Here is a 16,294-nt window from a genome sequence, read left to right as displayed (position 1 = left end):
CCCACTTTCACGAAGCCAGGAAGTTCCGCGCAGGACCGGAAGTAGCGCTCGCGGAGTTCCCGGGGCTGGTGAGTCTTGGGCGGGTTAAATTCCAGCGTGGGTAGCTGAGGCCTTGGCGGCGGGCCGTGGTTTAGGATCCTGCTGCAGCGAAAGGTGGCAGGGGAGGAGATAGGCGCAGAAAACCGGCTTGCCGCGGGAGAGCATAGCGCTCTAGAGGGGCCGGGGACTTAACTCACGGACTTATCGGCCGTGCCACCTGCGCTCTTCATTGTCCTAGGAAAGGCCTGAAGTGGGACTGAAACAAGAGGGCGCAGTTTGCAGGCTGTAAAGTGGGCCTTGCTAATGAATCTTAATAACAAACAGTGCAGACTCTAGGCCAGGCATTGTTCCCAGCTTCACGGTTAAACCTTGCAACCACGCTGGGAGCTGGGCACCATCCTTCAGAGGTGGAAACCACAGAGGCAGAGTCCTCTGAGGCAGCTGTGGCTTTGGGAGTCAGTCTGGTTTTAGAGTCGGTGCTCTTCCCATCATGCTCTGCCGCTTCCCATTCTCATTCGCTTTAATTGTGACTTCAGGCTACTCAGCTTCGTAGAAAATGGGGAGTGTTTTGTTACTTACAAGGGCTCCTTCAAATGTAACTAGGTAACAGAACCGGCGTGGTGGCCCACTAGAGCTCCCCTTTAGGGCTTGCCAGATTTAGAAGAGTCTGGAGAGTGGAAGTGGTATAAGGGCCCTTAGAAGATCTTCCAAGACCCCAGGTTCGAGTGGTTCCACCTCACTCCAAACCGTATATTGAATAAGTGCATTAAATATTAAATATTTCTTTTTTTTTATTATTTTATTTTTGGCGGCGTTGGGTCTTCGTTGCTGCACGCGGGCTTTCTCTGGTTGCGGTGAGCGGGGGCTACTCTTGGTTGCGGTGTGCAGGCTTCTCCTTGCGGTGGCTTCTCTTGCTGCGGAGCACAGGCTCTAGGCGCGTGGGCTTCAGTAGTTGCGGCTCACGGGCTCTGGAGCGCAGGCGCAATAGTTGTGGCGCATGGGCTTAGTTGCTTCAGGGCAGGTGGGATCTTCCCGGACCAGGGCTCGAACCCGTGTCCTCTGCATTGGCAGGCTGATTCTTAACCGCTGTGCCACCAGGGAAGTCCCAATATTAAATATTTCTGCGTACAAATACTGAAAAAAATTTGCCTTTGAAATTGAGTTATGAGTATTTCATTAAATTTACAATTGACTGTGCTTTCTTGTTAATTATTTTGCATACCATGAAATGCTTTTCTTCAAAAACAGAAGTGTTCATAGATACTAAATTTAAGAATGGAGCTGACAGTGTTATCTTTTGTATTGGATATAGGTGTCTACAAGGCTTACAGACTGTGGGCCCCTACATCTTCACCTCTCCCACCTCTTGATTCTGGCCTTTGTGTGGCAGGTAGCTGTTGGCTCAGGGGCAGCAGCTCCTGCCCTTTCCTGCCTTGACCCTACCCATTCACAGAGTGACTCACCTGTGCATCCCATGGTTCTGGCTGCTGATAAAACACTTAACTTTTTTTTTTTTTTAACTAATATTTTTTTTGAATTTTATTTTATTTATTTTTTATACAGCAGGTTCTTATTAGTTATCTACTTTATACATATTAGTGTATACATGTCAATCCCAATCTCCCAGTTCATCCTACCACCACCCACACCCCGCCACTTTCCCCCCTTGGTGTCCATACAAAACACTTAACTTTTTAAATATGTTATTGTTACTCTTTTGATAAAGCACTTTTTAATGTCAGTATGTACCACCCTAACTCCAAATTCTGCTATGATGGGGGAAGGGGGACTGTGTCAGTCTGTATAGTAAGCATTTAGTGCTGGCCTATGTTGGTGATCCTGAGATATAGAAAAGGTAGTTTCTGTCCTCCAGTAGCTTTAGCGTACTGGGGGAGACAGACAAACAGGAATATATTATGAGAATAACTAGTGCAAAAGCAGGTGGGACAGGGAGAGGGAAGACACTGAAAGGGAAGGTTTGTCAAGAAAAGCTTTATTTAGGAAGTCGAAAGGGTCTTGGAAGGAAGGGTAATATTTAGAGAACTGGAGAAGGGTGGTTGAAGCACGGGTGGGGAGAACAAGAACAAGGGTGTGTGGGAGGGGGCAAGGAGGAGGGAAGGAACATAATTGTGTGTTGTGCACCAGGCTTGTGCAAGATGACTTAAACATATTAATCCATTTACTCGTCCAGACGGCCTGTGAGGTAAGTTATAGTGTCTCCATTTTGTAGATGAGAAAACAGGCTCAGAGAGGTTAAATGACTTACCTGTGATACCATGTGCCGGTAAGTGGCAGAGCCAGTATTTGAAGCCAGGCACGTAGGGCTACAGCTCTTTTGCTCACATGCTTTGCTGTCTCAAAGGTCCATTTTCTGTGTTTTGACTTCAGATACTCAGTTTTACCTGACTTCTGCATGTTGTCATCTCGTGTACGCCTGGTCCCCACGGCAGTCCGCCTAGTCCATTCCCTGATCCGCGGTTCTTCCCGTTCCTTCATGGATCTACAGGCTCTCCTTTCCTCCTTGAATGACTTTGCATCCCTCTCATTTGCTGAGAGTTGGGACAATGTTGGATTGCTGGTGGAACCAAGCCCACCACACACTGTAAACACGCTCTTCCTAACCAATGATTTGACAGAAGAAGTGATGGAGGAGGCGCTGCAGAAGAAGGCGGATCTCATTCTCTCCTACCATCCGCCCATTTTCCGCCCTATGAAGCGCATCACCTGGAAAACCTGGAAAGAGCGCCTGGTGATCCGGGCGCTGGAGAACAGAGTCGGGATCTACTCTCCTCACACGGCCTATGATGCTGTTCCCCAGGGAGTCAACAACTGGCTGGCTAAAGGGCTTGGTGAGAAGCCTCTTGTTCTTTCATATTCAGGATTTTCCCTACCAGTGCTTTGAAATTTTAGAATGTCTTTCCAGTAGTGTTTTAACTGTTTTAGGGACGGGGACCATTATTCTGTTTTTATATAATATATTTTAAAATAATCTTGCTGAAATCTGGCAATTAAATTGCATTTGAAAAATGAAATTTTTATCCTTAGTGAATAAGGACAGCATAGGAAATCTTCATTTTTTTTTTTTTTTTAAAGATTTATTTATTGATTGATTGATTGATTGTTATGTTGGGTCTTCGTTTCTGTGCGAGGGCTTTCTCCGGTTGTGGCAAGTGGGGGCCACTCTTCATCGCGGTGCGCGGGCCTCTCACTATCGTGGTCTCTCTTGTTGCGGAGCACAGGCTCCAGACGCGCAGGCTCAGTAGTTGTGGCTCACGGGCCTAGTTGCTCCGTGGCATGTGGGATCCTCCCAGACCAGGGCTCGAACCCGTGTCCCCTGCATCGGCAGGCAGATTCTCAACCACTGCGCCACCAGGGAAGCCCGGAAATCTTCATTTTTGATGGAGCTTTATGATTCCTTACTCATGTGGCACAGGGCCTGGCACTCAGGCACTCCAGAAACGCTTATTAAACTGAACTGAAAGCTCAAGCCTCTCCAAAGTATACTTCATATGTCAATCAAGTAGAGTTTTATTGAATTAGTCCTTATGCCCAGCACAATGAGGGAATTCAGCATATGTGTTTTAGCTTTTAGTAAGTCTTTTTAGTTTACTCATTTTGGGCCGAAGCTTCTGTAATGGTATAATCTGGATTAATGTGGTCAAGTAAATTATGGGCATTTGCGACTTGAATCATAGTTCACATGAGTAAATTTAGGCAGTCACAATTCTACATGTTATGTAAAAATTCATGAGTCAGTCTTGTCCAACTTTTTGTGATATTTAAGAGTCTTATGGAAAATCTGAAAATAAATTTGATTCTGTATGTCTGTACTAAATCCCTAAATTACGGGGATTGTTGGATGTATATATAAGGGATATGTATGTGTGTGTATATTATGTAAGTATCTGAGAATGAATCTTTTCAAAAATACTCATTTCTTAGAAGTTTTACCCATAGTGGTTTATCTTTCTAATTTTTTAATAAACCCACAAAAACTCCAATTTCTGACAATTTTTTTTTCTAGGAGTTTGCACCTCCAGGCCCATCCATGCTTCCAGAGCTCCTGACTACCCCACGGAGGGAACACACAGAGTAGAATTCAATGTCACCCACACCCAAGACCTGGACAAAGTCATTTCTGCAGTGAAAGGAATTGCAGGTGTATCTGTCACTTCTTTTTCTGCTAGGTACAGTATCTTTTCCTCTTTTTGTGTATATTAATTTGTAAGAATCTTACAAATTCTATGGCTCTGTTATTTAAGTTTGCAGCAAATCACTTTCCTAGGGTGGGTTTACAAAGCAGCATACTTCTCATTTGCCTGCAGGTCCCTAAGGAGAACCATGGGATCTTTTCAAAGCAATAAAAATGATAAGTAACACTTATTGACTATTTTCTGTGTGGGAGGGACTATACCACACATCCTACAGTATTTCTAATCCTCCTGGCAATGTTGAAAGTTATTTTTACCTTAGGGTATGCAGATATACCCTAGTTATATGCTGATAACATAGGTTTACTTTTATCAGTTCCCAGCAAATGATGATTCCCAAACACTTGAAAATAAAAATACATTAAAGTGCCTCTTGGAAGGTCAATCATTTATTTAATTAAGGCTGAGATACCAAAATGTTGCTTCAGGGATGTCCCTGGTGACGCAGGGGTTAAGCATCTGCCTGCCAATGCAGGGCACACGGGTTCGAACCCTGGTCTGGGAAGATCCCACATGCCGTGGAGCAACTAAGCCCGCATGCCACAACTACTGAAGCCCTCGTGCCTAGAGCCCATGCTCCGCAGCAAGAGAAGCCACTGCAATGAGAAGCCTGCATACCGTAACGAAGAGTAGCCCCCGGTTGCTGCACAGCAACAAAGACCCAGTGCAGCCAAAAATAAATTAATTAATTTAAAAAAAAATGTTGCTTCATTAGAGATTTTTTTGGGGGCTGATTTACCCTAATACCTACTAAAACATCGTAAAAGACAAGTTATACAAAGCTAGGACTTAATAATTGTTAAAAAAAAAAAAAAGATATAATGACTTTTTTATAAAATGGAAATCTATTGCAATAATCGCTCCTTGGGTAAACCCCATTGGCTACAATACTGCCACTGCACAAAGCTAAAATGGAAATCTATATCAGGCTACACCAAAAAGTGACTCTTTGATGAGTGGTTTTTAAGTGTAGATACATTATAGTAAAATCATAGTAAATGTCCTCTAATAATATTGGGGAATTCCAAGAATCTTAAGAAAAATTGTTTATAAGATTTTGCATAGGTTCCAGTCATGGTGTCTTTTACCATACTGAAATACTGTGTAAATACTGAAATTAAAATTATACAAATAAAGCATGAAAAATTTAAGCAATACAAAAGTTCTCCTTGTCCCCTCTACTCAATTCCAGTATATTCAACTCAAGTTGTCTTTTCCTTTGTTTTCAGAGAAGTGGGTATCTTTCCAAACACGTATAGGGACATAAAGAAATGTGTAGTTTTGTCTTATTCATTGCTTTCTTAATTAAATGGTATGCTGTATTTGCCTTTTTAACTTAAGATGTCTTAGAAATCTTTCCATGTACGTCTCTCTTTTTAATTGCTACGCAGTGTTTATTATGAATGTACTGTAATGTCTTGAAGTATTCCTCTTCCTCACTGATGGACTTTTTAAAAAACTGATGCACATTTACTTTGGTTCCAGTTTCTCCATATTACAGGTAATATCTGGGATTTACCATTAGATTGGGGGCCAGGCATTGTTTTTGCTTTTTCTTTTCAAATCTCTGCAGATGGTTCCAGTGTTGAAACTACACTTCCACATTATCTTGTAAGGTGTCTTAGTTCTAGAATTCTATGATTATATTTAGAGTTTATGGTTAAATACAAAACTTTCTTGATGCTAGTTTTATTGGAGAAGCTCTGGGGCATTGGGTTTTTTTTTTTTTTTGGGCTGCGCCCCACGGCTTGCAGGATCTTAGTTCCCCAACCAGGGATCCAGGGATTGAAGGGGTTGAATCTGGACCTCAGCAGTGAAAGCACCGAGTTCTAACCACAGAACCACCAGGGAATTCCCAAGGGCATTGCTTTTTTTATTTTTTATTTTATTTTTTAATTTTTTTTTAAGGGCCTTGCTTTTTAAAGGGTGATTCAGGGGCCTCTGAATCATTGCTAACGGGTGCTTATGAAAAATGCAGATTTTTGGCTTTATCCTAGATCTGTGTAATTAGAATGGGGTTTGCCTGAGAATCTGTCCAGGAGATTCTTGTATTCAGTGATGTTTGAAAACTAACTTTTCTAGGGCTTTAAAAAAATTCAGTTTGCCCCAGCCCCATTCATAGATGTTCTGTTTCACTGGATCTATAGAAGGGTCCAGCAGCTGTTATTTTAAGAAGCCAGCAGGAGATTTCTGATGCACAACCAGGACTGAGAACTGTTCTAGAACAGGGGTTTCAAAGTGAGGTCCCTGGACCAGCCACATCAGCGTCACCTGGAACTTGTTAGAAAGATCAGTTCTTAGCCCCCACTCAGACCTACTGAATTAGAAACTCGGGGGGTAGGGCCCAGCAGTCTGTTTTAATAAGGCCACGAGATGATTTTGATGCATGTGAAAGTTTGAGAAACACTATTCTAGAAAATAGTTTGGCTTGGAATTAAATCCTAAATTCCATATAAATCTAATCTCCTATTATAGGAGGTTGTAAACTGTGGATTCTTTTAAATACATTGTTTATATTTATCCTAAACCAGGAAGTGACTTTTTTTCTAGGACTGATGATGAAGAGCAAACACGGCTCAGTCTGAATTGTACTCAGCAAGCTTTGATGGAGGTGGTGGCTTTTCTTTCCCAGAACAGACAATATTATCAGAAGACTGAAATTCTGTCACTGGAGAAGGTAATAAAAAATATGTTACTGTGCATTTTTGTTTGACAAACTCATATGTAAATTATTAGATACACAGTGGTGATTGAAGGCATGTCATGCCCTGGAAAGTGTATTTAAAACGGGAGACGTTTCAGGAATAAGAAAATGTTGGAACTTGTCTTAGTCCATTCGGGCTACTGTAACATGTTTGGACTGCTATAACAGAGTACCACAGACTGGATAGCTTATAAACAACAGAAAGTTATTTCTCACAGTTTTGGAGGCTGGGAAGTCCAAGATCATGGCACTGGTAGATTCCGAGTGGTGTCTGTTGGGAGTTCACTTTGTGGTTCAAAGATGGCGCCTTCTCTCTGTGTCCTCACGTGGTGGAGGGGACTAAGGATCTCTCTGGAGCCTCTTTTCTAAAGCACTAATCCCATTCGTGTGGGTTCCAGCCTCATGACTTAAGTACCTCCCAAAGGCTACACCTCCTAATCCGTAGGTTAGGATTTCAACCTATGAATTTGAGGAGGACAGAAACATTTAGACCATAGTGGTACTTCTTCAGGATTAGAGACTCAGTTACGGGTTCAGTCTCTTATCTTACACCCTCTGCCTGGACCGTTTTATTCATTCCTTTAACTTGACAGCCATTTGTATGATGATTCCTATGTCTTTACTTCCTGTCTCAGAATGCTTTCTTAAGGTAAAAGATAAAAACTTTTAAAAGAACCTATATTTCCAGCCACTTTCTGAACATTTTCCACTTATGACTCTTACAAGTATTTAAAATCCAATATATACACGTATTGACCTTATCCCCATACCATGCCTTTAAATACCACTTTTTTCTGTTCTATTGGTTGCGTCATCATCTATCTTATTTGCAGGTTTGCACAACTCTCCCTTGCCCCTGTAAATCCAAGCCCTGCTGATTCTGTCCCTAAATCTACAAAATGTTTCTCCTCTCTGTTTGCTTCGCCACCACAGTAGTTGAAACTCTCATCTTCTCTCACTTGGGATATGAGTAGTCTCCTGAGTGGGCGCCTACAGGAGACAATCCAGGCTTTTTAGCTTAGAGTGTGAAGCCCTTCATGACTGGCAAGGACCCCTGTCTCCGCGTCTTCTCCATCCGCATCCCTTGCTCTGTATACCAGCTACACTGTCTGCTTTTCCATCTGCCCTGTGCGGTCTCTCCCACCTTGGCACCTTTGTACGTGTATCTCTCTCTTTAGAATGCCTCTCCACATCTCACCCTGTCCCTAACCCACCACACTGCCCTTGACATCACTCCTTTTCTAACTCCTTTCTGGTCTGTCTTCGAGACCCAAGTCGTTGTAGAACCTTGTTTGACTCCACTTACTCCAAGTACCCGCCTTCCCTAGTCTCAATTCATTTATTTTGTCATTCCTTTGTGCTCCTATAAAAAGACAATACCTACTTTGTATTTAAAAACACTTTTATTTTCATTGTTTAAACATCTGCCTTCCCAGGAGACTGAGCTCCTAGAAGTCAGAGAATGTTTTTGTCAGGTTTGCATCCCCAAATTTTAGCCTGGAGCTGGTTTTATAGCAAGCTGATAGTATGCTTGTTTTATTGATCTCAGCATTTGCTGTTTGTTCTATGGATTTGTTTTCTAGGACTGATGGCCTACAGTTTTTCTAATTTCTGTTTCTCTTCAGCCTCTGCTTCTACATACTGGGATGGGACGGTTATGCACACTGGATGAGTCTGTCTCCTTGGCAACCATGATCGAGCAAACCAAAAGGCACCTAAAACTGTCTCATGTTCGCCTTGCTCTTGGAGTAGGGAAGACCTTAGGTAAATATGTCTCCTTTATTTGTCCAGTATACTTACTGATACTTTTTGGGCAAACTTGAAACTCTTGGCTGTGTCAGTAGCTCACAGGAGATGACTGCTTTACTTTATCGATCAGGGTGGTTGAGGTTATACTGTGGTATACATCTCATTGGCCTAAACAGGATTTATTTCTCAGGCACACTCCACATTCATCTCAAATCGGCGGGGGAAGTTTGCTCCTTGTAGACTGGGCACTGTTGGAGAGGGAGGGTCTCAAACCATCAGTTAGACATTCTAGTCTGGAAATACATATTCTGTTCAACTCATTGTCCGGAATTATTCAACCCAGGGAGAGCATGAAGTGCAATCCTACCAATATCCAGGAAGAAAGCTGGAAATTGTGATTGCTCCACTTACAATGCAAATCTTAAATTTTACAATACTGGCAATATTTTATAGTGAGGTAGTGCTAAGTGATGTGATCCAGTGCAGTTTCTGAGTTTTGTAGCCACTGCCTTTCCTCTTGGCTTTCCCCAGTATTCTGGGTAACAAAAGGAACGGACAGAACATTTGTTGGACCCCTGCAGTGAGCCTAGCACTGTACCTAGTGTCCTGAGTGTGTAAGTTCCCACTGTGAAGGTGGCGAGTGGAGCGCAGGTGTTATGAGTGTGGAATCTGAATGCCTTGGGTTCACATTTGTCCTGTCTGCTGTGTGACTTTGACAGGCTATTTAACCCCCTGTGTCCTGGTAGCCTCATCTGTAAAAACTGCAGAAATAATAAAACCTAACTCATCCAGGTGGTGGTATAATTCATGTGACTGGCACACATTAAGTGCAGTAAATGCTAGCCGTCGTTAGCTGTCTGGGAGGTGTCGTTATTCCCCTTGTATAGGTGAAAAAAATTGAGGTTTGGAGAGAAACTTATCCAAAGTCCACAGCTGGATCAAACAACTCATGAGGGTTCGTTTCCAAAAAGGGTCGGTGGCAGGGATGGGATTGGACTTCTGACCAGCTCCAGTGCCACTCTTTTGAAATACCACTAATGAAGTGTCCATTCTAGAAACCTAAGTGCTAAACACTTATTGGATTTTGGCTTGAAAGAGTCTGTATTTCACTCTTCAGAGGATGCTCTTTTAGGATAAATACGATATTAAAAAAAATGTGTGTCAAATCCATTCGTAGCATCCTCTAACTAGCCCTTTTAGTTCCTTAGCTTCCTTACTGGGAACAGAGAGTTACCTGCTTACCTCTCCCTGTTACCTGGAGACCCAGGTGAGGTTGCTTTACTGAGCAGCATTGCAGTAAAGCCCAAAGCCTAGTGCTAATAGTGGTTGATACTGTTCAGGGGTGCCTTACGTGGGCTTCTGCAACAACATAACGTCTGAAGGAATGATAATGCTGCCTTGGGTTAGCTCTGCGATGCCAAGGAATAGTCTGTTTGCCTATGTGAAGATGTGTTTTATTATTTTTTAAAACTTGGTAAGCAAAATTCACGTACTGGTGATGAGACTAGGAGTGAAATCTGCATTACATTTAGGATTCTCAGTACAAATTATAATATTAAAACGAAGGGGAATTATAAAGTAGTGGCCTCTTGTTTCCTTTATCTGGAAGAGTCCCCAGTCAAAGTCGTGGCTGTGTGCGCTGGTTCTGGGAGCAGCGTCCTTCAGGGAACAGAGGCCGACCTCTACCTCACAGGTAGGACAGCCTTTGGATCTTTTTTCTACCCTTTTCTTGTGCATCCCTTCCCTACCTTGGTTTATTTTCTTTCAAGTTAAAAACCAGCGTATTTTAGGACAGCGTCTGACATATAGATGGATCTAATAATAGCAGGTTGTAGGACAGCGTCTGACATATAGATGGATCTAATAATAGCAGGTTGTAGGACAGCGTCTGACATATAGATGGATCTAATAATAGCAGGTTGGAGGACAGCGTCTGACATATAGATGGATCTAATAATAGCAGGTTGTAGGACAGCGTCTGACATATAGATGGATCTAATAATAGCAGGTTGTAGGACAGCGTCTGACATATAGATGGATCTAATAATAGCAGGTTGGAGGACAGCGTCTGACATATAGATGGATCTAATAATAGCAGGTTGGAGGACAGCGTCTGACATATAGATGGATCTAATAATAGCAGGTTGTAGGACAGCGTCTGACATATAGATGGATCTAATAATAGCAGGTTGGAGGACAGCGTCTGACATATAGATGGATCTAATAATAGCAGGTTGGAGGACAGCGTCTGACATATAGATGGATCTAATAATAGCAGGTTGGAGGACAGCGTCTGACATATAGATGGATCTGTTATTTGAACCGGAAAATAGGGACTATGCCAAAATTGGGAACATACCATATTCTTTGTGGAGGGGAAAAAATCATTAAACAATTAGATTATCTAAAAAAACTGATGTTCAGCATTTATTTAACCTAACTTCTTCCTAGACATGATTTCTCTCAGATTTCATATGTAAGTTAATGGGACACTTTTTACCTTGTCATCTTAGGTAGAAAATGGTTCCTCTTACTCAGCCCTAAAGACAATCATCAGTTTCTATCAGTTATAACTCCAAAACCTTTCTAGAACTTTTCCCTGTATCTCCATCCAGGCATCCTCTACCTGAAGTACTTCATCAAGCCTCTAATCTTAATCTTCCACACACTCCCCCAAAACTAACTTTCAGAAGTACAAATATGATGGTGTATAATATTATCCAGGCTAAAAACCCTTCAGTGATCTCCGTCAGCTGTCCTGGTGAAGCCTAAATGTTTCATCCTCTTTCATGCAGCCTTTGCTCATGCTGTTTTCCCTGGCTAAGATGTCTTCTCTTTGCCACTTTCTTAAACTTCTAGTGGTAAGCTCAAAGATACCTCCCCTGAGAAGCTTTTTCTTGACAGTGTCCAGCTCCTGCCCCTGATGGTCATGACTTCATCTCCCGATTCCTGTCACTTTGTTCTTAACCTACAGTATGCCTTTCTTATTGGACATTAATTGTTTGGCTCCCAGGCTTTATACTCTGTCCTTGTGGGTAATACCTAACTGGTAACTTGGCCCATCATTCCTCCAAGGAGTTGGAGGCACTTTGTACACTGCTGCTACCAGCGGTATTTCCACCTCTGCGCCTCCTGAGGGTTAGGAGACTGGGGGTTAAAGATTACTTTTCCCACTTCTAGGACTAGACTCAAGGGTCTTAAGCTCCACCCCGTTCCTTTGGCTACCTCTGGGGCCCTCCATTACTAAGGCCTCTCCTGCCACCCACACCCATGCCTTATTGTCTAGCACACCCCCTTAGAGAGGCTGCTGCACTTGAAACATTGTCACATTGCTAAGTATAGAGATGCAGCATCTGAGCAAGCATGATGTATTTTTTGAACCAACTAAAAATGTATGTGACCATTATCTGTTTTCTTTTCTATCCTTCTAAAGATGTAAGATTTTTATAAGCCCTCAAATTTATACCAGATTGAAATAAACTTTCAGTGTATAGGCAATTTGATATCTTACAACATGGTGTTTCTATTTTAGAATTTTAACATTTTACTTTGAAGGAACTTTAGACCTATAGAAAAGTTGCAAGAATAGTACAATGAACTCCTGTATACCCTTCACCTAGATTACTAATGGTTATATTTTGCCACATTTGTACATTTTCTCTCTCTCTCTCTGTAACATATCATACAATATATGTATGTATATATTTGTGTATGCATAAGTATATTTATATATTTACATGTTTCCTCCCAAACCGTTTTGTAATAAATTGCAGATATGGTGACCTTTCACCCCTAAATACCTCAGCATTATACCTCCTAAGAACAAGGACTTTCTCTTACATGACCATGTTGTGATGATTTCAGGTTGATATCCAATCCATGATCACACACTACCTCTGGAATAGTTCTAAACTTTGTCTTCAGAGCATTGACATTTTTGAAGAGTGTAGGCCATTTGCTTTGTTGTATATATCTCAGTTTGGAGTGTCTGTTTCTTCATAAATAATGACTTTGTTTAAATTAGTTTTTTTATTATGAAGCAATATGTACATAAGATAAATTCACGCAGTTCCAAAATGTTAAAATGTCCTTCCTATCTGGTTAGTTGGGGAAACAGAAAATATCTTCTTATCTGGCTAACTTAAGATGTCTATGGTCTGTGAGGCATCACTTAGAATATAACTTCAGGGATGGGAAGCGCCAGCCAAAAGACCAGTTTCATCACCCTTCCTTTGAGCTTGATGTGTTAGGTCATGAACGGTAATAACCTAGAAAGACCAGCAGATGGCGAGCTTGCTCCTTGCAAATATAAATTGTCTTTCATTTGCTTTTTCTTTCCCATAGCTGCCATCCTGAGCCAGCCTTTCTTTCCTTTGTCTTCTGGTGTTATTGCAGGGTCTTTTTTTTTTTTTTTTTTTTTTTTTTTATTGCAGGGTCTTTATGGATTTTCCCACTTCCATGCCTTCTCCAGCCAGTGTATTTATAATAGTCCAGGCAGCCAGATTGTCTTTCCTAAAGCATGACTTCTAACTGAGCCACCCTAGTGTCTTTTTCTCCGTTTACTTTTTCTCTACTGTTACATAGATTAAGATGTTTTAAAAGGTGCCTGAATAAAAACTATTCCTTATAATGAAATGATGCATATTTGGGTAGGGGGGAGTGTGGGGAATTGAAGATTTGGGCAGGGGGGATTTTTTTTCTAAGAACCTTTTTATTTAATGCCTTTATGTCTCTTAAGTATATTTCAAAATTATGCTTTTTATGAACAAGCCAAATTGTGCATAATATATTTTTGCTCTTAAGTTGGAAGTCATCAGATTCATAAATGGTGTTTTTTAAAATTCAAAACATTTGAGTTTTCCCAAAATCTTTTCACAAAAGATGAGATCCTCTTCCACCAGTAACTTCAGAATTTCTAGGCGTTTTGCCTAAGTCAAAGGAAAATACCTTGCTTTTAATTTAGAAATAACCTTACGTTCATTTCATCCTTATGAATTAGACTACGGTTGATGCTGAAAATTTTGGTACAAAGTGTAAAGGAGTCTCTGGGAAGTAAGCCTAGGATTTTCTTTTCTTTTTTTTTTTTTTAAAGATTTATGTATTCATTTTATATTTTATTATTGCTGCATTGGGTCTTTGTTGCTGCACACGGGCTTTCTCTAGTTGCGGTGAGTGGGGGCTACTCTTTGTTGCAGTGTGTGGGCTTCACATCGCGGTAAACCTAGGATTTTCTTGAGGTATTTGCTTTTTAATAGTTACATAAGAAAGAAACTTTTTGAAAGCCCCATTTTACTTAGCAATGGTCATTTATTTTATTGTGGAAACATTTTGAATGGGTGTTCCTACAGGTCTAGTTATGGCAGTATCAGATACTGCTGGATGTGTGAATTTGGTTACTTGCCTTGGGTCTGCCAAGGAGAAAGAATTTGGAATTCTGTATCTCTTTTTAAATTGGAGGACACGTAAGAAACATGCATATAACTTTCTAGATTTTTATGTAAAGTTCTGGTGTATTACATTTGCTTCATACAGAATGCAAAGTTGGTATTTCTGCTGTTACGGTTCAGCATTCCACAGACTCTGTGTCTAATATTTAAGTATTTGTTCTTTCTTTTGTTGGCAGGTGAGATGTCCCATCATGATGTTCTGGATGCTGCTTCCCAAGGAATAAATGTGATCCTCTGTGAACATAGCAACACTGAACGAGGCTTTCTTTCTGATCTTCGAGATATGCTGGGTGCTTACTTGGAGGATAAGATTAATATTATCGTGTCAGAAATAGACAGGGACCCTCTTCATGTGGTATAATGCATGCAGGAACAACCAGATGACACAATCTACAAATCGAATGGCTCCCAACTCAAATGCATAACATGAATCAGTGGGGTATCCTTCTGAAAGAACGTCTTAGAAGGTACATGATCATTTCTGGTTTCTTGATCTGCTTCACCAGATGTTCTGTAGCTCAGAAGGTAAAAACAATAATGTAATTACCGTTAAAGAACAATTATTATAAAGAACAAATTAAAGAATATATTGTATAATATGTATTCATTATAACCTCTAGGAAAGATGGAGTAAACCTGTTTACTTAACATTCTTGGGAAATATCAATAGCTCAAGTAATCATCTCCTTAGCTTAATTATAGATGGGATGTGTCATTCTATATCTCTCTGTCCTTAGTTATTTTAAAAATATACTTTTCCAAAAAAAAATATATATACATATAAACTTTAAAAACTTGGGATTAGAACACCTATATATAGGTGGTAGCCTCCGGAGGGTGATAAGGTCTGTCTGTATGTTTCTGTTCCTAGATCACTAATCTCCCACCTAAATTTCAGAATCAGGATGAGATTTATCAGGATGAGGGTTTTTTGGTTTTTTTTTTGGCCATGCTGTGCCGCATGCAGGATCTTAGTTCCCCAACCAGGGATCAAACCAGTGCCCCCTGCAGTGGAAGCACAGAGTCTTAACCACTGGACCGCCAGGGAAGTCCCTCAGGATGAGTTTTGCTTTTTGTTTTAAATATACATGATCATTATTCATGTAATTATTGCTTTTTAGGTAACTCACCTGTAATTTTATTAGTAATGTATTCAATATAAAGATGGTTAACTTTCAAAATAATGTTAGTGATTGCTTATACAGTATTAATTTTGTGCCAGGCACTCTTCTAGGTGCTTTACAAACACTTTCAATCCTTTATAAACAAGCAGATAAGTATTGTTACTCCCATTTTACAGATGAGGAAACTGAAACAGAGGTTAAGTAGTTTGCCCAAGGCCACGTAGCTAGGAAGTGATGGAGTTAGGACACAAACTCAGGCAGTCTGGCTCCGGAGCCTGTGTGCTTAACTACAGTGTATCTTAATCAAATACATTGATGACAGAACTGATATAAGAGGTATGGAAGAAATCCTGAAGGAAAAAAAAACCCATTTTAACTGTGATTTTCTCTGGGGGGTATGATGAGAGGTTTTTTTTTTTTTTTTTTTTTTTTTAAATAATTTTAATTTTTTTTTTTTTTTTTTGGCTGTGTTGGGTCTTCATTGCTGCGCGTGGGCTTTCTCTAGTTGCGGCGAGTGGGGTCTACTCTTCATAGCGGTGTGCAGTCTTCTCATTTTGGTGGCTTCTTTAGTTGCGGAGCACGGGCTCTGGGCACGCAGGCTTCAGTAGTTGTGGCACACGGGCTTAGTTGCTCCGTGGCATGTGGGATCTTCCCGGACCAGGGATCAAACCCACGTCCCCTTCATTGGCAGGCGGATTCTTAACCACTGCACCACCAGGGAAGTCCCCGAGTTTTTTCTTTTTAATGCTTTTATATGTATTTCCAATTTCTGCACTGAGCATGTTACTATGGTAATGGCAAAAGCAAATCTTTTAAAATACTATTTGTCTAAGATGAGAAAGCATAGAATTTTATATTTCCTTTGTAGGATCCTTTTCCTACCAATCTTTTTTCTCCTGGAGGCTTTGGGATCCTAACTTATAAATTATTCTTGGTGGTTCATCTGTAATACTGATTCACTACAGAAATAACCAATAGGAGTGAGCCTTATGAAATGCCCCCCAGTTAAGAGTTGGAGGA

General features: G+C 40.9%; 1 protein-coding gene across 4 annotated transcripts; it reads left to right on the top strand.

The window, feature by feature from the left end:
* Positions 1-11: 11 nt before the first annotated feature.
* Positions 12-14,747, top strand: NIF3L1 (NGG1 interacting factor 3 like 1). 4 transcript variants are annotated; one of them, XM_068544682.1, is made up of 7 exons: positions 12-68; positions 2,428-2,888; positions 4,064-4,226; positions 6,801-6,927; positions 8,580-8,718; positions 10,313-10,396; positions 14,327-14,747. In XM_068544682.1, exons 2-7 carry the CDS (start codon positions 2,453-2,455, stop codon positions 14,509-14,511), a joined length of 1,134 nt encoding a protein of 377 aa, XP_068400783.1. In that variant the 5' UTR covers positions 12-68; positions 2,428-2,452; the 3' UTR covers positions 14,512-14,747. The 4 variants fall into 4 exon arrangements, with proteins under 4 accessions (XP_068400783.1, XP_068400786.1, XP_068400784.1 ...); XM_068544683.1 differs by lacking the exon at positions 12-68 and adding an exon at positions 87-758; XM_068544684.1 differs by lacking the exon at positions 12-68 and adding an exon at positions 2,178-2,242.
* Positions 14,748-16,294: the final 1,547 nt, after the last annotated feature.

This window comes from Eschrichtius robustus, chromosome 5 (assembly GCF_028021215.1).
Source record: "Eschrichtius robustus isolate mEscRob2 chromosome 5, mEscRob2.pri, whole genome shotgun sequence".
Taxonomy (NCBI): domain Eukaryota; kingdom Metazoa; phylum Chordata; class Mammalia; order Artiodactyla; family Eschrichtiidae; genus Eschrichtius; species Eschrichtius robustus.
This window is presented reverse-complemented; position numbering and strand designations above follow the sequence as displayed.

Coding starts and splice junctions, on each gene's coding strand:
- NIF3L1 (XM_068544682.1), top strand. CDS start 2,453: ATGTTGTCATCTCGTGTACGCCTGGTCCCCACGGCAGTCCGCCTAGTC. Junction 2,889..4,063: donor CTGGCTGGCTAAAGGGCTTG/GTGAGAAGCCTC, acceptor TTTTTTTTCTAG/GAGTTTGCACCTCCAGGCCC. Junction 10,397..14,326: donor GGCCGACCTCTACCTCACAG/GTAGGACAGCCT, acceptor TTTTGTTGGCAG/GTGAGATGTCCCATCATGAT.